General features: G+C 40.3%; 1 protein-coding gene across 6 annotated transcripts in view; it reads right to left on the bottom strand.

Annotated features, from left to right (window-relative positions):
* The window catches only part of ccpg1 (cell cycle progression 1), a 64,505-nt gene that overhangs the window by 15,992 nt on the left and 24,046 nt on the right, over window positions 1-24,467 (bottom strand). For 3 of the 6 annotated variants that reach the window (XM_087981157.1, XM_087981154.1, XM_043677493.2), the window contains exons 5-9: window positions 23,942-24,152; window positions 16,536-16,784; window positions 12,221-12,259; window positions 6,426-6,526; window positions 972-1,097 (exon numbers count right to left, since the gene is read on the bottom strand). In XM_087981157.1, the coding sequence (XP_087837283.1) occupies window positions 972-1,097; window positions 6,426-6,526; window positions 12,221-12,259; window positions 16,536-16,784; window positions 23,942-24,152 (726 nt within the window). The remainder of the gene's footprint in view (window positions 1-971; window positions 1,098-6,425; window positions 6,527-12,220; window positions 12,260-16,535; window positions 16,785-23,941; window positions 24,153-24,467) is intronic. The other 3 variants (XM_087981156.1, XM_043677495.2, XM_043677497.2) reach the window with 3 other exon arrangements.

The following is a 24,467-nucleotide window of genomic DNA, read 5'->3' as shown; positions in this document are numbered from 1 at the left end:
ACAGAGGAGGGTAAGGAAGTTTAACTTTTAAAAGTTTCAGATACAAAATTACAACTTGCACCAACCCTCCCTCCAACGAAAAGGCAGTTGGCAAACGTAAAAAAAGGTTGCCCTGTAACATTAATGTGCGGTGAATGCCCTCGAAAAGCTGTGGGTCAGATTTCTGCCATAGGGACTTCCATCCTTGATAGCTGGCTGGCATCTCTTGCTGCCCAGCAGTGCCAGAATTTACAACGAGGCATTAGTAGAACTACAAGCAACTCCATAGAGCATGTAGTGGTAATTGGACACAGGGGAATCCGGAGTGTTTTGGGTGAGTAGGGTGCATCTGTACACTTTATTTTGGGAGGGGGATTTGGACAGGGTGTAGACTTTGAAGGCCAGACAAAGAGTTGCAAAGGCAATGCATACAGAATATCCTCTAAATGACATTCCCCAAAAACAGACTTCCTATTTTTAACTGCCTTCTGTTGCCCAGTGCATTATGACAATCAATGCTCTGGGCAACGGGAGGCAGTTGAAAATAGGAAGTTGTTTTTTTTTTAAAGAGTATGTCATTTGGAGGATGCCCTGTAAGCATTGCCTTTGCAACTCTGCCTGAAACAGTAGACTGTAGAAGTGGTCTCAACAGGCCTAAGGATATGTAAGAGAGTAGCACCCTACCCATACTGTATTATGGAGACCATTTCAAGGGTGGGCATGAAGGCAATGTCATACATTGCTGAAAACACACCCAGCAAGGAGTTGCAAAATCCAGTCTACTGCTTCAGTATCCGAACAATAACAGCATATAACTATATTTGTTTATGTTTTGATACTCGCAAGTTTTAGAGCTCAACAAATGAAGCAATCAGATAAAATATATTCAGATGTTACAAATCCAATCAGTCTGTAGTTTGAAGCACATTTACAAGATCATTTGTATTAATATTGAGAACAGTCACATAAATAACCAAGAATGGTCAAGTTACCTGAAGCTCAGCTTGTTTTTCTTTGAGCTGTTCGTTTTCTTTTTTCATCTTATCCATAAGCTTTGTCAGTGTAAGCAACATGTCCGGTTTTTCCTTTATGTCTTCCAAAAGTTCCTCAGTTCCAGCCTAATTTATAACATGGCAGCTATCAGAGAGTATATGACTGCTGCACCTACTATTTTCATATTTTTGTGTTAAATAATTGGCATTTTAAATGAATTATGATGGCTACTTTCCCCATCTTTAACCACCTAAGCTTCCCTTCTGAGTGTGTTGACTGCTAATGTGATAGTTGTATGATACTGCTCGTCTCCGATTCCTTTAATTGGTCATTCCATACAAGTGAGCCTTAGCACCAATTATTAACAAAATAATTAATGCAAAAGGGTATTGCTGCTCATAATGATTCAATCTTCAAACATCTCCTGCTTGCCCTTCCCACTGGTGAACAGTGTACAAGTGGAAATTCCTGGCATTTCTTTTATTGTTCATGGGATGGGGGAAAATCAGTGGCAAAGTTAACTTTTATTGTCCATCCTTAATTGCCCTTGCACAAGGTGATAGTCAGTTACTTTCCCAAACCATTGTAGTCTGTGATGTAATTATACCCATAGTGATCTCAGAAAGAGAGTTCTAGGATTTTAACATATTTACAATGAAGGAATGGCAATTTATAGTTCCAAGTGAGGACGGTGTAGGGCTTGGAGAGGAACCTGCAGGTGGTGACATAGGGCATACAGCATAGAAACAGAGCCCTCAGTCCAAACAGTCCATGCCAACCATAATCCCAAACTAACCTAGTCCCACCTACCTCTGCTTGGCCCGTATCCTTCCAAACATTTCTTATTCACGTTCTTACACCAAAGTCTTTTAAATATTCTAACTGTACCAGCATCCACTACTTCCTTGGAAGTTGATTCAACACAAACCACTCTGGGTAAAGGTTGCTCCTCATGTCTTTAATTCTTTTCCTCTCATCTTAAAAATATGCCCCCTAGTCCTGAAATCCCCTATCCTAGGGAAAAGACATCTGTCATTCATCTCGTCTATACCCCTCATGATTTTATAAACCTCTTACCCTCCAGTGAAAAAAGGTCCCAGCCTATCCAACCTCTCTTTATAACTCAAACCCTCCATTCCCAGAACATCCTGGTAAATCTCTTCTGAATGCTCTCCAGCTCAATAATATCCTTCCTATAACACAGCAATCAGAACTGGACAGAGTACTCCAAAAGAGGCCTCACCAAAGTCCTGTACAACCTCAGCATAACATCCTAACTCAAAGTTCCGAGCAATGAAGGCAAGTGTGCTAAACGCCTTCTTAACCATCCTATCTGTATGATGCGAACTTCAAAGAATTATGGACCCAAAACCCTCTGTTTCTCTGTTCTACAACCTAACTACACAAGGCTCTACTTTTAATTGTACAAGACCTGCCCTTGTTTATTTTACCAAAATGCAATAACCTCGTGTTTATCTAAATTAAACTCCATCAGCCACTCTTCAACCCTTTGACCCAATTGATCGAGATCTCTTTGTAATCTTCGGTAACCTTCTTCACTGTCCACTATCCCGCAATCTTGTTGTCATCTGCAAACTTACTAACCATACTTCTATATTCTCATCCAAATCATTAATATAAATGTCAAAAGTGGACCAAACACCAACCCATGGTCACAGCCCCCCAGTCTGAAAAACAACCCTCCACCATCTCGTTCTCTCTCTCTCTCTTTTCTGGCATTAAAACACATCGTGTGTTCCGATGTCACCCTTGTTCTTCTAGGTGGTAAAGGTAGTGGGTTTGAAAGGTGCCAAAGAAGCCTTAGCAAATCGCTGCATCTTTCCCATAAAGTGGGGTACAGGACAAAAAGATTCCTACTGTTGCTTCATGGGATTAGTTCACTTAGAACAGCTAAGAGTTGAACCAAACGCCTGCCAGTCTTTATGACGCAGCTATTTACATGTTATTCATCAGTGAAGTCATTTTAACTCTAAAATGTTTAAGCTATGGAGGTTCAGTTCCCCAAAATTAAAATACCATTCACACAAAGATTGTGCAAGTTAATTTTAAAAACATCTAACTTTGTCATTCTTGCTAATTAGTGGTCATTAAGGATCACATTCTCAAGCCTCTTGAGCACTGAGCAACATTGCAATGGAGGCACTAAGCAATGTTAAATAGTTCAAAACATTTTGGATTATTCAGTGCTCACTAAAAAGTCTCATGCATGAGCTACTACGTAATTACATTTTGTGTTGCTGTAAATCCTATCCAGCAATATTGTGAAATAGATTGCTGTCAATCATTGCTGGATTACATTACGGTCAGTGACAAACATCAAAATTAATTGGGAATATCAGAAAATCTGTGGGATACTCCACTTGGTCTTCGCCAATATAGCAGATTGTGAGAAATACTAAAACAAATAGTAAAGAAATGTGCATTCTTTAGCATTTTTGGGACAGAAGCATATTGACTGACCACCCTCCCCTCCTTACTGGATAAATCTCCATTCAAGGGATGATTATAATTTTCACAGGCACAAATTAGACTTATTTGACTTAACAGTCAAATATTAGGGAAAGTCAAAAACATTCTGATAGTACTGATGGAATGATTGACAGGCATACTGGAATGTTATTTTGCTACTCTGTAGTTCAGCCAGCTGGACATATGAAGCATCAAGTCAGCTACACCATTGAACATACTGGTATGGCTGAAACCAGCAACTATTTAAGTTGCGTGATCAGCTTGATACAATTGACAGAATGTATGTCTTCTTCTGAACAGAAAAATACCTTCAGAACCTGCAAAAAAGTTAAATTCCAAGGAGCAACTTTGTTCTGTTCATATTGTTCATGGAAAGTGGGACTTTGATTTTAAACCTGGAATCTGCAAAAGTATTGTTGCTCCACTTGCTCATTCAATCAATATTCCTTGCTTTAGTCAGAGTGTTTTGACATTAATTGTTTTAGACTGCTAGCCCAAAGAAAAAGCAAAAAACAGAGTTCCAGCACGAATTGAGCAAAAGTGCAGAAATGCCAGAATAAATTAACAAGAGCTGGGATAAATATTAACCAGGACAGTGGATAGGACAGAAGAGGACTGTGAAATAACTAAACAAAGAGAAGTGACAGGTGAGATGGTCAGAGTGTAAAGAACAGAGAATGACCATAGTATCCATCAGAAAGAAGAGATTAAGATTGCGAGTAAGGTAGTTTGGAATGTAAAAACAGAGCAAGAGCTTTTCTGAGTATTTAAAAAGGAAAAATAAAACAAAGTGAGTGATTGTCTCTGGAGAGCAAGAATGGGGAGTTAATTGTAGATAACAGCAGATACAATGAAGTATTTTACTTCTGTCTTCACTATAAAAGGATACAAAAGTACATTCCAACAATAGCTATAAATTAGGAGGTAGAAGGGACAGTGGAATTACTGTCACAAGGGAAATGGTACTAGGTAAACTGATGTAGTTGTGGGCTGACAAGTCTTTGGGTTCAGATCCTCAGGTCTGAAAAAACAGCTGCTAATGAGGTAATAGATGCATCGGCATTAATCTTCTAAAATTCCCTAGATTCAGGAAAGGTTCCATTAAACTGTGAAGGAGCAAATATAACACCTCTATTCAAACAGGCAAGAAACTATAGGTTAGTTAGCTTGAAACCTAAGGGGAGTAGGTGTTAAAATTGCTCATTACATAGATTTTAGCTATGCACTTAGAATAACGAGGTAATTAGGAGAAGTCAGTGTGATATTGTGAAAGGGAAATCATACTTAACCAATTTAATGTAATGTAGTTCTTGGAAGGACAAACATGCGCAATGAGTAAAGGGGAGAGTGCATAATCTCCAGAAGGCATTTAATAAAGTGGCAGGTGAAAGGTTATTGTGGAAAATAAAAGTTAGGGAGTAACATGCTATCATGAACAGAAGATTGACTGGCAGTAAACAGAGTATGGAGGGTGATTAGCAGGGTATGGAGACTACAGTGATCCAGGCTGGGGCCTCAATGTTTTACAACTTACATTACTGACTTATACAAGAGGAGCAAAGGCATGGATTTTAAATTCACAGATATCTGTTAGACAGGAAAGTATGTTGTGAAGATGATATGAGAAGGTTGCAGATAGTTAACGGATACTTTGAACAAATAGGTAAAAATGTGGTAGATGAAGTGAAAATGTTCAGTTGTTCACTTTGGCCAGAGTGTAAAAAGAAACAGCATTACTTAAACAGAGAATGATTGCAAAATTCCAAAGTGTAGACTGATTTAGGGTTCTTGTGCATGAGTCATAATAAGTTGTAATCAAAAAGACTAATGGGATGCTATCAATTATTATGAAAGGAACTGAACATAAAAGTTAGGACATTATGCTATTGATACACAGGGCATTGGTGAGACCACATCCCAAATACTTTGTATCTTTGGTCACCTCATCTCAAGGATGAATGAATTTGTTGTCTTGTGAGGACAAACTGGACTGGCTTCTACTGGAGTTAAGAAGAGTCGGGGTGATTTTATTAAAGTATATAAAGATCCCAAATGGTTTTGACAAGATGAATATAAAACAATTTTCCTCTTGTGGGTCAGTCCAGAAATTAGGGCACTGTTTTAAATTTAAGAGTTATCTTTACAGACAGAGATGAGAACTATTTTTCCTCAGAAGAGTGACAGACTTTAAAACACTCTGCCTCAGAAGATGGTGGAGACAAAATCATTGAATATTTTTTAAGACAGATATAGGTAGATTCCCGTTAAACAGAAGAATCAAATGTTATTTATTGGAAGATGCAAATTTGGAATTCAAAACTCAAATACATCAGCCATGATTTTACTGAATGATGGAATAGGCTCAAGAGGCAGAACAGTCTACTTCTATTCCTAGTTCATATGAACTTATGGGGGCAGTACAGTACAGTACCTACACTAACTGTGGATGAGTAGATGAGTAAGTTGGCTACACAGTCCAGATAGAAAGGAAAGATAGAAATAATAAAATAATGTAATACTCAAGACCAGGGAAAGAGTGTATCCACAGCCATGCACATTACTCCAAAGCAGCAAAAATTAAAGAAATTTCTTAGCAACTTTGGCCACAACTTTTCAATAGCTATGCTCATGAATCTTATCTCGATAACACATCAATGTTTTTCTGAAAATTGCGTAACAGCAAAAGCATGCAACAATGTGAAGCAATTTGGATTCTTATTACACGGTAAAACTAGAAACTGCACTGTGCTGAATGTTATTCTCGATTCAATCACCACTCTGTCACCAATCTGCTTCTATGTACACAGTACAAAACACTAAATCAACTAAAATATAATACTGAATAATTCACTGTTTGGAGATTTCATTGTACTGAAGATTTCATTTTTTTCAGTTGAAGTGAGGGTACACTTGAAGTTGAAGGTAGTATTAACACTGTGTAATGACTTAGGGCATTTACTTACTTGATCCTTTTGACACTGAAAAAGATCATCTTTAACATCATTCAATTCCTCTTCATGAATTTTCTTCACTATTTTTTGCTGTTCCTGAATTTGGGTCGTTCCTGCAATGAGTCAAAAGAAAACACACCATGGTACTATCAAAAAGACAGGCTTTTGGATTATCTTTTTATCATTGCATTGCTGACTGGTTATTTGAAAAATGAAATATTTGACATTCATAAGTAGCACATGCAAATAATGATAAGACTAATTTGTGAAATAAATGTAGCATGATTAGAACAAGTAAAAAGTGAAGGACAATTTTTTTCATATAAATCCAATGGTTGTTGTAGTTAGATGTAGTTTGTCCCGCCAGGTTTTATATAACTGTACGAAAACATTCATTCACTCTCCTGTCTCCCCTTTAAATCCTAATAATGACTAACAACCTCCAAGTAAAACACAAATGTGCACAGAATGAAATAAATGAGGTATGTCTCATTTTAACAAATAATTATATGTGGATTTTGTGTTGTCATCTTTACACACTATACTAATTGCACAAAATAAACAATGATTCAGTAATAATGAAGCTACAAATTTATATTGCACTAAATTATGCTTGTGATTACCCACCTGCATTATCCAATTCTCCAGTTTGTGCCAAGTACAATACACATCTAGAATTCCATCACTGCCCCTCCTGCCACTGAGAGCTCATACCCAAGTTGCAACTTCCCCCATCTCATCTCCCTATTCTTTTGAGCACTGAATTTTAGTACATAGTTCTTAACATTGGCATGCCTCTTCTTTTAAAAGGTTTATTAAAGCAACCAGTATGCATTTTAAAACATCCTTACTTTGCTTAAAGAGGCCTGGTTCTAAACATATGCTGATTGTGAATTACTTTTAGAATATAGCAACAAGTATTAAATTTTAACAAAATCGATCAGAAAATGCAAGTGTCATCAATTTTTACAATGTATATCTTATTGCCCATATTTACTTAAAACACTTGCCTCAAGCAAGTATTTCCCATTAACTTGGAAAAAGTCAGGACTGCAGATGCTGGGGATCAGAGCTTAAAAATGTGTTGCTGGAAAAGCACAGCAGGTCAGGCAGCATAAAGGAGAAGGAGAATCGATGTTTCGGGCATAAGTCCTTCTTCAGGAATGAGGAGGGCGTGCCAAGCAGGCTAAGATAAAGGTAGGGAGGAGGGACTTGAGGGAGGGGCGTTGGGAATGCGATAGGTGGAAGGAAGTTAAGGTGAGGGTGATAGGCCAGAGAGGGGGTCGGGGCGGAGAGGTCGGGAAGAAGATTGCAGGTCAAGAAGGCGGTGCTGAGTCTGAGGCTTGGGACTGAGAAAAGGTGGGGGAGGGGAAATGAGGAAGCAGGAGAAATCTGTATTCATCCCTTGTGGTTGGAGGGTTCCTAGGCGGAAGATGAGTCGCTCTTCCTCCAGGCTTTGTGTTGCCATGGTCTGATGATGGAGGAGGCCAAGGACCTGCATGTCCTTGGCGGACTGGGAGGGGGAATTAAAGTGTTCAGCCATGGGGCAGTTGGTTGGTTGGTGCGAGTGTCCCAGAGGTGTTCTCTGAAACGTTCTGCAAGTAGGCGGCCTGTCTCCCCAATGTATAGGAGGCCACATCGGGTGCAGCGGATGCAGTAAATGATGTGTGTGGAGGTGCAGGTGAATTTCTGATGGATATTGAAGGATCCCTGGGGCCTTGGAGGGAAGTGAGGGGGGAGGTGTGGGCGCAAGTTTTGCATTTTTTACGGTTGCAGGGGAAGGTGCTGGGAGTGGAGGTTGGGTTGGTGGTGGGTGTGGATCTGACAAGGGAGTCGCGGAGGGAGTGGTCTTTCCAGAACGCTGATAGGGGTGGGGAGGGAAATATATCCTTGGTGGTGGGGTCCGTTTGGAGGTGGCGGAAATGACGAAGTATGATACGATGTATCTAGAGGTTGGTGGGGTGGTAGGTGAAGACTAGTGGGGTTCTGTCCTGGTGGCGATTGGAGGGGCGGGGTTCAAGGGCAGAGGTGCGGGAAGTGGAGGAGATGAGGTGGAGAGCATCGTCAACCATGTCTGAGGGGAAATTGCGGTCTTTGAAGGAGGCCATCTGGGTTGTTCGGTATTGGAATTGGTCCTCCTGGGCGCAGATGCGGCGAAGGCGAAGGAATTGGGAATATGGGATGGCGTTTTTACAGGGGGCAGGGTGGGAAGAGGTGTAATCTAGGTAGATGTGAGTGTCAGTCAGTTTATAGTATACGTCAGTGTTGAGTCGGTCGTTCGAGATAGAGATGGAGAGGTCTAGGAAGGGGAGAGAGGAGTCTGAGATGGTCCAGGTAAATTTGAGATCGGGGTGGAAGGTGTTAGTAAAGTGGATGAACTGTTCAACCTCCTCGTGGGAGCACGAGGTAGTGCCGATACAGTCATCAATGTAGCGGAGGAAAAGGTGGGGGGGTGGTGCCAGTGTAGCTGCGGAAGATGGACTGTTCCACATATCCAATGAAGAGGCAGGCATAGCTAGGGCCCATGCGGGTGCCCATGGTTACTCCTTTGGTTTGGAGGAAGTGGGAGGATTGGAAGGAGAAGTTGTTAAGAGTGAGGACCAGTTCAGTCAGTCGAAGGAGAGGGTCAGTGGAAGGGTACTGGTTGGTTCGGCAGGAAAGGAAGAAGCGGAGGGCTTTGAGGCATTCGTGATGGGGGATGGATGTGTATAGAGGCTGGATGTCCATGGTGAAGATAAGGCGTTGGGGGCTGGGGAAGCGAAAATCATGGAGGTGGTGGAGGGCGTGGGTGGTGTCCCAAACATAGGTGGGGAATTCTTGGACTAAGGGAGACAGGACCGTGTCAAGGTATGCAGAAATGAGTTCGGGTGGGGCAGGAGCAGGCTGAGACAATTGGTCGGCCGGGGCAGTCAGGTTTGTTATAATTATCGATTCCGCGGCCCCCAACGCCTCATCTTCACCATGAACGTCCAGTCCCTATACACCTCCATCCCCCATCACGAAGGCCTCAAAGCCCTCTGCTTCTTCCTTTCCCGCCGAACCAACCAGTACCCTTCCACTGACACTCTCCTTCGACTGACTGAACTGGTCCTCACCCTGAACAACTTCTCTTTCCAATCCTCCCACTTCCTCCAAACCAAAGGAGTAACCATGGGCACCCGCATGGGCCCTAGCTATGTCTGCCTCTTCATTGGATATGTGGAACAGTCCATCTTCCGCAGCTACACTGGCACCACCCCCCCACCTTTTCCTCCGCTACATTGATGACTGTATCGGCACTACCTCGTGCTCCCACGAGGAGGTTGAACAGTTCATCCACTTTACTAACACCTTCCACCCCGACCTCAAATTTACCTGGACCATCTCAGACTCCTCCTTCCCCTTCGTAGACCTCTCATCTCTATCTCGAACGACCGACTCAACACGGACGTATACTATAAACCGACTGACTCCCACAGCTACCTAGATTACACCTCTTCCCACCCTGCCCCCTGTAAAAACGCCATCCCATATTCCCAATTCTTTCGCCTTCGCCGCATCTGCTCCCAGGAGGACCAATTCCAATACCGAACAACCCAGATGGCCTCCTTCTTCAAAGATCGCAATTTCCCCTCAGACATGGTTGACGATGCTCTCCACCTCATCTCCTCCACTTCCCGCACCTCTGCCCTTGAACCCTGCCCCTCCAATCGCCACCAGGACAGAACCCCAGTAGTCCTCACCTACCACCCCGCCAACCTCCAGATACATCGGATCATACTTCGTCATTTCCGCCACCTCCAAACGGACCCCACCACCAAGGATATATTTCCCTCCCCACCCCTATCAGCGTTCCGGAAAGACCATTCCCTCCGCGACTCCCTTGTCAGATCCACATCCCCCACCAACCCAACCTCCATTCCCAGCGCCTTCCCCTGCAACCACAAAAAATGCAAAACTTGCACCCACACCTCCCCCCTCACTTCCCTCCAAGGCCGCAAGGGATCCTTCAATATCCATCAGAAATTCACCTGCACCTCCACACACATCATTTACTGCATCCGCTGCACCTGATGTGGTCTCCTATACATTGGGGAGACAGGCCGCCTCGTTGCGGAACGTTTCAGAGAACACCTCTGGGACACCCGCACCAACCAACCCAACTGCCCTTTGGCTGAACACTTTAAATTCCCCCTTCCACTCCGCCAAGGACATGCAGGTCCTTGGCCTTCTCCATCGCCAGACCATGGCAACACAACGCCTGGAGGAAGAGCGACTCATCTTCCGCCTTGGAACCCTCCAACCACAAGGATGAATACAGATTTCTCCAGCTTCCTCATTTCCCCTCCCCCCACCTTTTCTCAGTCCCAAGCCTCAGACTCAGCACCGCCTTCTTGACCTGCAATCTTCTTCCCGACCTCTCCGCCCCGACCCCCTCTCTGGCCTATCACCCTCACCTTAACTTCCTTCCACCTATCACATTCCCAACGCCCCTCCCCCCTACCTTTTATCTTAGCCTGCTTGGCACACCCTCCTCATTCCTGAAGATGGGCTTATGCCCGATTCTCCTTTCCCTTTAACTTGTACAGCTCCTCTAACTCATACTCGCAGCTGGAGGAAAATTATCCCTCAAGAATTCTTCTGTCAGCTCACTGCAAGACACATACGGGAGACGGGAGCAGCAAGATGTAAGTGACGGGGGGGCCATGAGGTTTAACATTTCCATCAGAAAAATTGCCCCAAAATTAATTTTATTGGTATTGATTTGAGAGGCACACTCTGGATTTAAACCTAACTGATCATAAGGATATGTGAGGACACCAGATGAGAACAAGATCAGGATTAGCTTGATATTACCACTTGAAAAAGTTGGCAACGCTCACCATTCAAACTTATACATTAAAATTTGCTGTTTAGCACTGATAAGAAAAATCTTCTAGCTGAAGGAGGCCAAGGAGAAAAATGGGAGCATAATAAAACAGACACTGAACAATGGCTATGTAATTTCAGATCAATTAATTTGAGTCATATCAGATTAATGCTTCTTCCTATTTTTTTTTATCACCCTGAAGTAACCAAGAAAAGTAACACTTGTTACTTTCTAACTAAATTACAATGACTTTCTTAAAAATAAGAAAGCTGCTCTCTCTCGAAATAATTTGGTAATACTATTTGAAGGCTGTGCAAACCACAATCACTTGGCTTCTTACTAGCAGGCTAGACTAGACGACACTGTTGTAAAAAACTTATCTGGTGGAACAGGGATGCATGAATAGGTTAGCACATCAATACATTAACTTTACTCATGCTTTGTCTGATGGAAAAGAAGTGAACCCTCTGCTAATTTCAACTGTCCTATACTATAAATGAAATGTCCACCATCAAACTTCTAGTGAACATGGTCCATACGTCAGAAAATTCCCACAATTTTGCATATGTTATCGAAAAAAGTTAAACAAAACACAATGATGTTCACTTGCTGGTCTGTAGGCAACTGTATGAAAATTAAAGCACTTTACTGAGCTTCAGCATGATCAGGAAATGAATATAACTACACTACAAAGAGACACTCATCACCAAGGAGAAAATAAATGTGCAAGTAAGTGAAGGATCAAGTGCCAGAGTGTATGTATATATGAATGTACACTAATGTAGCATTCCAAGTGACAAATAATTCCCAAATATATTCTACACTGCTGAAATTCTAATTAAAGTATAAACTTAAAATATACATTTAAAGCAATGTTTTAAAAAAGTTTAATGGGGGCTATCAAGAGCAAGGATGGCCCTCTCATACTCCCCATTATTTCAAATGAGCTTCGTCTCACCCCTCTTCAGAGGCAACTGGCTGCCATCTTGAATGTCTCCTAAACAGGGATCAAGTATTAAATTTGCACGTTAGTCTCAACCCCAAATGCAATTTATTTCAACAGAGAGTTGATATACTTTTTTTTCAACAACTATACATGCAAGTTCACAATCATCTGTGTGTACACACAGATGTTACTGTCTCAGTTCAATACAAAAAAAGACAACTGAAAGGGTAGCAAGCATGACCTCATTTACCACTACACAAACACAACTTCACATTGCATCCTTGCACAATGATCAAAGGTTTATTGCAGTGTCTGAACTCAGGTCAGTGCAGCTTTCAATTTTTAAACCACTCCTTGGTTTGGAAATCTTAAAACTTTGTGCAGGTTTGACTTACCACTTGCATGTCAATTTGTTTACTTTTCATTTCTATAATCAAGTCATAAAAATAAAAGGCCTATTTGACAACTCAGTTCTATTTGTGGGTCACAAAGTAACCAATTTTATAGTTTCAAATTGGCTTGAGTATTTGGATTTTGGTTATAATGAAGGAAGGACAAGAAAAAAGCAATAACAGTGCATCAAACTAAAAACAGAGTATATATGCAACAGTATGAAAAGTATACATAAAGTAAGTACTTACAGTGTGGAAACAGACCCTTCGGCCCAACAAGTCCACACCGACCCGCCGAAGCGCAACCCACCCAGACCCATTCCCCTACACTTACCCCTTTTCCTAACACTACGGGCAATTTAGCTTGGCCAATTCACCTGACCTGCACATTTATGGACGGTGGGAAGAAATCAGAGCACACGGAGGAAACCAGAGCAGATACGGGGAGAATGTGCAAACTCCACACAGTTGCCTGAGGCGGGAATTGAACCCGGGTCTCTGGCGCTGTGAGGCAGCAGTGCAAACCACTGTGCCACCGTGCCGCCCACAAGCTGGTAAGAATGATGTAAAAGAGTTCTGTTTATAATCCAGTTAGTCAATTTGGACATTTGTCTTAATATAGCTGTCTTATTGTTTGTAGTACATGCATTGATTTACAATTGTAAAACAAGCAAAACTCCTTTGAATGTGTAGATTATTGAAATTTCAAAGATCTAACTAAAACCTGGATTATGTATGTCACTGTATGGTTATACAGTGGCATATTTATAAAACAATGTGCATAATAACTTCAAGCACAAAAATAGTGTAAATTCAAATACCAACTATTAACTCATCGTAATATTAGTCATATTTAGATTTTCCAATTTTGCTTACAATTTAAGAATTAACAGTCAAATAAGCTCATTTTTTGAAGAAAACAATGCATTTTGAATTTATAGAACTTCACAGCTGCATTTCACTGAACATTCATGCAAACACTTCAAAGGAAAATATATGTTTCTACATCAGATACATTCAAATTGCAATAGAAAAATATTTGCATTTAATGCATGCTACAGGAAAAAAATTACAAATGTAATATTTGTAGTAATTAACTGATATAACATATATACATGCTTTAAGCAGAAAACTTTAAAAAATGTTAGGGGCATTTGATGCTGTGTGTAAACAGCCAACCAATATTAAACCAAACTTTACATGCTGCATACATTCCAGAATGCTTTCAAATACCAACTCAAATCCTATGTTCAGTATAAAATATCTTCAACTTGGCTACTGCAAGTGTTATCATCAGCTCCAGCACATGATTATGTTTATAACCTATTCAGCTGCTCGAAATAACTGTTGAAAAACGTGTCACCTAGTTATACATAGTACACTTTGAGGCACTGCTACCTGGTGCTCTGATGATTTGGAATGTAGGCCTGATCCACTTACTCTGTGCTGACTTGCTTTCAGTGAGTACAAGAAGATTGTCACTTCCATGTTGACAAGTAGGGGGCTGGAAGAACACAGCAAGCCAGGCAGCATCAGGAGGTGGAGAAGTCGACGTTTCGGGTATAGCCCTTCTTCAGGAATGGACATGGAGGTAGGAAGAGCTGCAGATAAAGAAGGAGAGGGCGCGAAAGGGTTGTGGGTGGGGAAGGGGAATACAGGAGGTGGGTACGCCCTGTTTGGTCGATGGGAGGAATGAATTCAGTCGGTAGCCGGAAGGAAGGGTTGATTAGAGGATGGAAGGAAGGAAGCGGAGCTGGAAAGGGAATCCAGGGATGGGTGGGAAGATTATTTGAAATTGCAGAACTCAATGTTGATTCCTCTGGGCTGTAGACTGTCCAGGCGGAAGAGGTGGTGTTAGATTTTAGATTTAGATTTAGATTCCCTACAGTGTGGAAACAGGCCCTTCGGCCCAACAAGTCCACACTGACCCTCCGAAGAGCAACCCACACCCCTCTGACTAATGCACCTAATACTATGGGCAATTTAACATGGCCAATTCACCTGACCTGCACATCTTTGGACCGTGAGAGGAAATTGGAGCACCCGGAGGAAACCCACACAGACACGGGGAGAATGTGCAAACTCCACACAGACAGTTGCCCGTTGTTCCTCCATTTGCAGTCTGATTCACTGTGGCAATGAAGGAGACCCAGGAAGGACATATTGGAGAGGGAGTGGGAAGGGGAATCGAAATGGGCGGTACAAGGCGGTCAGGCTAGCCTTTGTGGGCCCGACTGAGATGTTTGGCAAAATATTGCCTAAGTTTACATTTGATCTCACCGATTTAGAGAAGACCACATCGGTGCACTGGATACAGTAAATTAAGTTGGAGGAGAGGAAGATAAACCTCTGTTTCATGTGGAAGGACTGTTTGGGGCCCTAGATGGAGGTGAGGGAGGTGATGTAGAGCAGGGTGCAAGCTGAAAATATCATATCTTCGAAGACCATCACTAAAGAGGTAGAAAATCTGAGCATGCTTGTCCTCAATTAGGTGCTACATTCCTTGAAATCCAAAAGTAAGAGGAATTATGCATTGCTGCATTGCATATATTTAAACAACTGGAGTGTCACTGGTGATCATTTAATTTGAAATAAGTCAATCATTCTTATGAAACAAAAGAAAATCTAGCTTGACATTTAAAAGAAAAATCAGTAGGAGCACATTTGAGCAATAAAACTTGCAGCATCAAGACTCTTAATTACCACTCCAATGCATGTAAATTTGGTAAAATATTTCCAAACAATTCAAATAACTTTGGTTCTTGTACTCACTGCCTTTCTTACCTTCAAATTCACCTGAAAATACACAAAAAAGCTATCCATAAAGCCAAATATTTTAAGGGAACAATATATCTAAATGATCTATAAACCATCTGCATTTCAAGTAAAATATACAACATCTTTAGAAGATGCAACAGCTCAATCCACAAAATTATACAAACAGCAAATGAAACTTTTCCTTGTGCAATTCATGACCATCACAATTTTTTGAACAATATGCTTGACTATAACAGTCAGATTATACATGCTCATAATAAAAAGTGTCTCATTCCCTTCTTCTACTCTAAGTTAAAGCAAAAAATAAAAAGGAACTGGTTCTCAGAAACTGGAAGCAGTTAAGTATGGCATCACAATACCTAGTACAATGTCGCCAGCAACAACAACTATATTCTACCACCAGTACAGTACCACCAGTTCAACTCTATTATATGTACCTTTACAGTTAAACTTAGATAGTACTTTTCTGGAAAATTCTCAAGGTGGAAATTCCCAATAAAACTACAACTACTCAGAATTTGAAAGAAAATTCTCCTCCATCTTCTGGAATCCAACAATGACCAAGATGTTACAAACATTCTATTTATCCACCTACCTCGAACAAAGATAGCACTTCACAATATATTTATAAACCTGAATGTCGTTTATTATGTATTTGCTTTCTTTTATACTTTTGATGCTCCTTTTAGTTTGCAAAGCTCAGATACTTCTCAGATCGACAAGAAACTGGAAAGGCTACAGAATATTGTGCACAAGTTGTAGACTTGAAAAAGATTTGTCTAGTTTCAGTTGTTGATTCACAGTTAGTAAAATGGAAAAGTAGCCAAACTGGTATAACTACAAGACTGTACCATCGACAGTTACAGCACAGTTTGCTTCTCTAAATGAGTTGATCAACCACATATTCATCCCTCCTTCAACTCTAGCATCCATACTAGACTTTAGCTGTTTTTGCCCTAACTCTTTGTCATGCTGCAACTTCTCTCACTACTTTCAAAGCCTTCTTAAAATTTCCTTCTTCAATCTTTTCTTCTAAATTTCTAATTATTGCCAATTGTCCTCCTCCTTTTCTCTTTTCCCTTTCTGTGGAGCACTGTGGAACACTTACTAGAGCAAATATGTTATGTATACACATGAGCTGATTCTGTTAAACTTACCATAGAAGTGTCCAAATCCCATGCTGAAAGCAATAACCAGTGCAAGTAAAATGCATTTATTCAGAGTGGTATTGAAGCGATGCTGCTGCTGCTGCTGTTCACCATCCACCACATCCTCATCAGGTTTCTCCTCAGTTTCAGAAGACGACATAGTTTTTTTTCTAATACGCCGTCTTCGCAGTGTGGGGCTCGATTTACCACTGGTTTCATCACTACTTGATTCATCTCTGCTTTCTTCAATTGTGGACACTGAGAAAGATGTGACGAAGATTTTTTTAGGGCAATAGGCATCAACGCAATATTTTTTTCCTGATGTTAATATCAATTTATCACATGATGCAAAGGAATAATATATGAAGCTCTAAGAAGAAATAAAAGCTCTATTTCCAGATTTGCTGGCAGATTCCTATCCTAGCTCTTTGCTGACTATGAAGTATGAGGCAAGATCCTCAGAAATAGATTGGATGGTGTTGCCCTGTCCTTTATCCACAATGAAATACCCCTAGAAGGAAAAAGCTGCAGCTATTGTCCTAGCAGGAGAGAAGATTAACAGATGTTTAAAGTCATTAGGGGTCTTAGCAGAGTTATAGAGAGAAACTGCTCCCATTAACTGAAGGATCAAGAAGGTGATTAGCAAAAGAAGCACAGGAGACAGGAGAAAAAACCTTTAAGGGATCAAGTGGTTAGGATTGAGATTGCACAGAGGGTAAGGAGAGGAAGATTCTAATGAGATAGTCAAGAGAATTAGATAACCAATTGCCCAGAAGAAAGTAGGCTATGAGGAAAAAGGAAATGATGAGTGGACTGAGGTAAGTTGTTCATGTAGAAATCTCACAAGGGCTCAACAGGCTGAATAGCCCCCTTAAATATTAGAAATTTTTTATGATTCCACGATTGTACAACATTGGACACCTGAGCCACTTTCTTCCAAACTGAAGTCAGTTACACACAACAATGTCAAATACACAAGAAGGGATAACATTTATACTGGCCAATTCACTTTAAACTTAGATAAGCAAGGCAAACAAATTAGCACATCAGTGTTTTAAGCAATACATCTGTCAAGCTGGCCATGATAAAGAACATCCTTCCTTTCCCAGAACTTTTACACAATACTGAAGAGGAAAAAAATGTAACACAATTCAGTTCAGTTAAGAACTTACATTAGTAAGATCTTATCATTAGCAAGCTAGTTCAAGTCACTTTATCAGTTTAGGGTAATAGATATAAAGTAGTTTGGAGGAAGTGGGCAAAGGAAATGGTCAAAAAGGTAGGATTTTATGGAGCATTAGGGTTGATACCGAGATATCACAATGAATTAATAGTGTGCCTTCCAGAATGCAAGACATGACAGCAAATGTCTCTGCTGTGGTGGGAGGAAATATGCACATTTAGTTGGAATTCACAAGCTCAAATTAAGACTCTAAACTAGTAGATAAGACAAATTCACAGTTAGGTCCCTTCACAATGTCTTAACATTAATTAATTGGGGGTTTAACAAAGAAACAGCAATGATATGTAAACCAGAGTGGTGAACAAATTAAAAACAAACTGAAATGAGTGTGAGAATGAGAAATGATACAAATATTCAGGAAGCACAGATATATTTCTAGTACATACATAGCAAGTCTGAAAGCACAAAGAGGAACAGTCAACTATTTTAGCAGGGAGGAGGAGAAATTTCAAAGGGTTGCGTATCTTTGGAATTCTGCACTCCAGAGGCCTGTGAATGTTCAGCTGTTGAGACTGATAGATGTTTGAGCTCCAAGGGAATCAGGGATCAAGAAGGAAAATGGGGTTGAGGTCACGAATCAGCCTTGATCTTATTAAAACAGAAAACATGCTTGAGGATATGTATGACCTGTTCATTTTCTTATACATATCCAACAAATCTCATTTGAAAATGTAATCACTATTTCATATGACGTGGAGGTGCCGCTATTGAACTGGGTGGACAAAGTTAAAAATCACACAGCACCAAGTTGTAATCCGACAAGTTTATTTGGAAGTACAAGCTTTTTGCAGCGCTGCTCCTTCGTCAGGTAGCTAGTTTAGCAGGATCACTGAACACAGAAGTTATAGCCAAAGATCATAGTGTCATGCAACTGATGCGATATATTGAACAAACCTAGATTGCTGTTCAGTCTTTCATCTTTTAGAATGGGTTGCAGGTTTTGATTCATTAATATGTAAATCCAAGAACGCCTTTCAAGTCACATTGCCAAGTTAGGCTTGTACTTCCAAATAAACCTGTTCGATGGGATGGTGTTATGGGATTTTTAACACTATTACATAGGCATCCAAACAAACCAAGTCACATTGGCTTGAACACAAATAGAAATGGATAATTGTTTAAGTTTTGTTTCAAAAGAAAATCATAGCTTTTAAAATAAGACTTGTACCTCCAACTGTACCTTTAAACAAACTTGGGGCAAATAGTGGTCTTGGAAATACTTTCAAAGCTTTGGAGTTGTCAGAAAATCAATAACTGCTCTGCTGCAACATTTTATTTTATTATATAGTTTGGAGAAACATCCTTTTCATATTTTGCATGGAAACAAAATGAGCTACAAAAGCAAATGCTGAATGAGTACCGATAACTAAAGATGTTTAAAGGTTGAAATTAAGATACACTCCTGAAGCAATTATTGTAATGTTAGTGTGCATCCACGTTATTCCCAAGGATTGGCTGTGGACTGGTTGGAACATACTTTTCACTTGAACTCAATTGTCCCAATGATAAGATAAAATTCTCTTGCCTTTATTTGTTGTTTTTGCTTCCAAGCGAAATCACCTCAGCCAGTTCTGAACGGATTTTGTAGTTATGGGGTGGTATTTAATAGAGGCATCAGGTCTCACCCATTAACTGGAGAGTCGGCAAGCATTGCCTCATCAAAAGACAACCCACCAAATCAAGTGCCACTGAGGCACTTAACTGGACAAGAATGGGTCTTTCCTGGGTTCAAGGGCCTTGGCCCCACCCACCAAAATCTACTGTCCATCAGAGGTGAGCACCTCACCCCTGCATCAGGAAAGAGGCAATGGTTGCTGGCAGAATAGCACCCATTAAGGCCTAGTATCATTATGAAACACAGGCCACAAGTAGCTGATGTGGCTTGGTGGGGAGCGGGTGGATGGAAGAGCAGGAAAGTTAGGAAGATCACTCTCATCAGCTCTCCCTTTCCAATGTCAAGTTCTACAATTAAACACTAAGTCCATGACAACAAGGGACCCACCCTCCTAGAATTTCATAAACAAAACCTATTGGGTATGCTGTTCAAGCTTCCAGTGAGGTGAAAACCCGACCCACCACTAGGTGAATTCAAGTAGCAGCCGTATGAAGCCCTTAAGTTGGCATTGAGTAATCTATCAAGAGTCACAACTGACAGCAACCAGGGAAGATAGTTCAGGACCACTAAACTTACCACGCAAGAGGGTACTGACCACCACGGTCAATGACTGGGGACTATGTGCAGCAAACCCGACATAAATTAATTCTTGCTGAAAAGTAAAATCATTACTCTTCTGAACTTATGAGTTGGAATGACAATTGTTGGGCCCGTTCAGAAGTTATACCCTGCAACCAAATGGTATTACATTTACTCCTACTATACTTGTTCATTGTTTAAAAAAACCTTCCATTTCTAATATTTCCTATTCTGATGAATCCCATTCCCTGCATAACATGCTTTCTTACTCCATCATTCACAGTATACCTGAAAAATCATTTATAATTTTTGAACAGGCCAGTATAAACAAAATGTAAAGCAATTTGCAGGTTAAAATACCAAGCACTGGGCTCAGTTTAAAAAAGCAGCATAAACAACAGTCATATGAATCACTATTAGTCACCCTGCATAAGTAATGCCTACTGGTTCCAGTTTGATCACGCCACTTGGGAAAATCAAATTGCCAGACAGATGCTCTGTCAGCCATTCTTTCACATGTTCCAGAACCTTCCAAAACTACTTCTGCATACTTTATTTCAACCATTTTTGTTAAAAAAAACCCACGTTCCTAAACTACAAGCCATACATCAATGGCATTTTTAAAAGGAGGATGTGTCATTTTTAAATATGAAATATTTGGGAAGACCACAAACCCCTTTACTTTAGAAGCTGAGAGATCATGACAGAAATATAGGGTTGAATTTAACCAAAAATTGTTTAAGTGCCAACTTTAGGAAGCTTCACAGAGCGTAACCTTCTGTGATTCCTGAGGTACTTTTTCCCAATCAACCCTGCATTTTTCACCTCATTAAGTAGCTACCACAAGTCCATGGCATCGCTCTCACACAATTTTCCACTCAGCAGCAGCAAAATGCTCACTAGTGCTAGGAAGTTCCAATATTTATGCCAAGGGTGCCATATTTAAACCCCAGTGGCACACTATGTCAAACACTGAAGTAGACAACTGTGTCTGAACAGTGTAATGCAAGGACAAGTGTCAACATACAACAGGCTGGTGAGCTGCTATGGCCAGGTACCCACAGACTTGTATCAAGAATTGTCACTGACTATTTTCTCTCCACTGCCTGGGAAATAGCAACTTGCATATAAATAATAAAAGGTTAGGTCATTATAAGATGTCTATGCATACAAAAAAGGCCCCTCCTCAATTACTCGGGAAATTCTCATCTAGCCATTAAAAGCTTGGATGATTGTCACCATAGTTTCACAACTGACTTGCCACTGCCCATCAGTCAGAGCCTAGGAAAATTCAGCCCTTAGAGTCACAACTATAGTGCAACGCTAGACAAAAGTCATGTCAATCGGTAACCCTCAGACTTCTGAATGTAAACAGAAGTCTACCAACATAATTAGAGGACTCAAGACAAGAGGTGACTTGAGTGGCGACCTAGGAAAATAGAAGAAAAAAAACAAAAACCTGCATTGAGCTCAGCTGTGTGGGTGAAGGACAACAAGAATGTCACGCATATGGGGCTCATCAAACTTGGATATAGAGTTTTCAGGCATGTTGAAGAAGATAACAAGGGTGGGGTGTAGCATTATTTGCTAAAAAAAAAACAATTACAGCAGTGAGGAGGGGTGATATACTAAATGAAGCATAAGATGTGATCTGATGGGTTAAGCTCAGAAAAAGTGCAGCCACACTGCTAGACAAATACAGGAGACTCCATAATAGCAGAGAGTTAGAGGAAACAAATTTCTGAGTGTAAAATCAAAAAAAGGCAATAATAGTTGGGGACTAATCAAAATCCTGGAATTCCCTCCCTAATGACATTGAGAGCCAACCTGCAGCACGTGGACTGCAGTGGTTCATGAAGGCAGCTCACCACCACCTTCTCAAGGGCAACTAGGGACTGACAATAAATGCTGGCCCAGTCAGCAACACCAGTGTCCTATAAGTGAATATTAAAAAAAAAAGTGAACTATCCAAAATATCAACTGGGATACAGACAGTGTGAAATTCTTGAATTACATTGAAGAGAACTTTTTAAACGAGCACATAAGCTCAGTAACAAGGGGGCACAATTCTAGATTTAGTCATTGGATATTAAGCTGGACAGGTGGATGAAATAGCAGTGGGTGAGTTAGTGATCAAAATACAATCTGATTTAGCATCATTAAGGAAAGTGACAAAGATAGAACATGAGTAAATAATGGTAAGACAAATCTTACAAAGCTGAGAGATGATATGGCAAAAGTGAACTGGATGCAGCTACTTAAAAAAAAAGTCAGTCAAAAATCACTGGGAGACATTCAAAACCTAGATTCTGTGTGCCCAAAGATAAAAGGATGGCACTGCCAAATCTAGAAGCAACTATCCAGAACCATTCAAGGACAAGATAAAGCAGAAAAATAGAGATTAAATAACAAAAAAAGTCATACTTTAGGATGTTTGAAATGAATTTAGAAAGTGAAGTGAAAAATAAAATTAGGATAGAGAATGAAACATTTTTGAAAATATATTTCATGTAAAAAATAAAAATGTATTATCAATATTTTAGGAGCAAGAGCATGACTAAGGAAAGAGTTGTGCCTGTCAGCGATATATATCATAACTTGTGTGTAGATTCAGAAGCTGTTCACAGAATCACAGAAGATTATCATTCAGTCCATCGTGCCAGCACTTGCTCTTCAAATGACCATCATAACATGGTGCCAATCTCCTGCCTTTTCCCCAGACCCTTGCACACTATTTCTATCCAAATAATCATCCAATGTCCTCTTGAATGCCTCAATTGAATGTTCCTCCATTATATTTCCAAGTAGTGTATTCCATACACTAACTATTCACTATGTAAAAATATATTTTTCTCACATCACCCTTGCTTCTTTTGCACAGGAGCTATGTCAGAATGTTGCCTAGGATGGAGCATTTCACCTATGAAAATCAGCTAGAAAAGCTCAGATTATTTACTTTAAAACAGAGAAGGCTGAGGGGAACCTGATTGAGGTCTTTAAGATTATGTGGGGCATTGACAGAGTGGATAGAATGCAATGGTTTCGCCTGGTTGAAGATTCAATAACAAGGTGACATGATTTTCAAGTGAAGGTCAAGAGCTTTACAGGGGATTTGAGGAATTTTTTTTCCATCCAGGGTCTGTTGGGAATCTGGAATGCACTGCCTGGGAGGGCTGTAGATTGTAAATTTCATCCTTTAAAAAATATACAGATAAGCACTTGAAATATTATAACATTAAGGCTATGGGCCAACTGCTGGAAAGCGGCATTCGCGTACATAGGTCAATGCAGACTCGATAGGCTTAAGGACCTCTTCTGTGCTGCATGGCTCTCCAACTCGGACTTCACAAATGTACAAAGTTGGACAATCCGCAGTAAAGAAGGATCGTCCTATGAGCTAAGGTAAAGAAGACCGGAACTCTACTCTTTGGAGTTAAAGAAAAATGAGGGATCATATCTTAAAGGGCTTGACATGGTAAATATTTAAGGGACGTTCCTCTCATAGGACAATATAGGACCAGAGACAATCTAAGAATGAAAGGGTGCCAACTTAAAACTGAAATAAGGAGGAATTTCTTTTCTGAAGGTTGAGCATTTTTGAAACCTCCTGCCACAAAGCTATGAGAGCAGAGTCCTTGTGCATATTTAAGATTGAGATAGGTGGATTCTTGATCCATAATGGGATCACAGTTTACGGAGAAACGGCAACTCAGTCATGATCCTACTGAATGGCAGAGTGGGCTCGAACAGCTGAACTGCCTTCTCCTCATCCTATTTCTTATGATTTTACAGGATTATAAAGTAATTATGTTTTAGCCTCAATAGTTATGCAATATTCTAATAATTGAACAAAAACAAACAGTTGCTACTAATTATGAATTTCACACTTACTCCAAGATATCTACAACAGAGAAATAAATTACTGTGGTCAGAGACTGTTAGCTCATACAGAGTTAAACTCTAGCGACCAACGCTTACCAGTTTCTGGTGGAGCAAAGGTATACTGGCTGCTGGAAGACGAGCCTAGGTTCAATTCATCATAGTTTGTTTGCTCTTGTGCTGCAACTTCAGTTTCCTCCTGGACAGCCTGAAGATCTTCTACAGGTGGCGGTTCAAGGGTAACAATATCTGAATCATCACTAGTTGCACCAACAAAAGTACTGTCATCAGCCATTTTACCTTTTGCTGGCTAGAACAAGCAAACAGTAGTCTTTTGTTAAGTTTCCATTTAAAAAATCAGAATCAGCAATAACCTATTCCAGCAAATCAACTAAGCAGCATCTGACCATCTTACACTCTTGCCAGGTGTTTAAAAGTTACTTTGTTGGTACACTTCTGGTAGAATAATTTTAATTTACTTTTAATAGTTGGAATTACAAACATTTTGACTTCCAAGAGAGATCAATTAAAAAAAAAGAGAAAAGAAATAGTAAATCAAAAACTAGTGATTAGGTGATATCAAGCTTATAAAATGTTGACTAAATGTAATAAATTCTGTCTTCCC

The sequence above is a fragment of the Chiloscyllium plagiosum genome, unplaced genomic scaffold (genome assembly GCF_037043375.1).
Source record: "Chiloscyllium plagiosum isolate Xiang-an unplaced genomic scaffold, Cpla_swu_hap1 HiC_scaffold_39, whole genome shotgun sequence".
Lineage (NCBI taxonomy): Eukaryota > Metazoa > Chordata > Chondrichthyes > Orectolobiformes > Hemiscylliidae > Chiloscyllium > Chiloscyllium plagiosum.
This window is presented reverse-complemented; position numbering and strand designations above follow the sequence as displayed.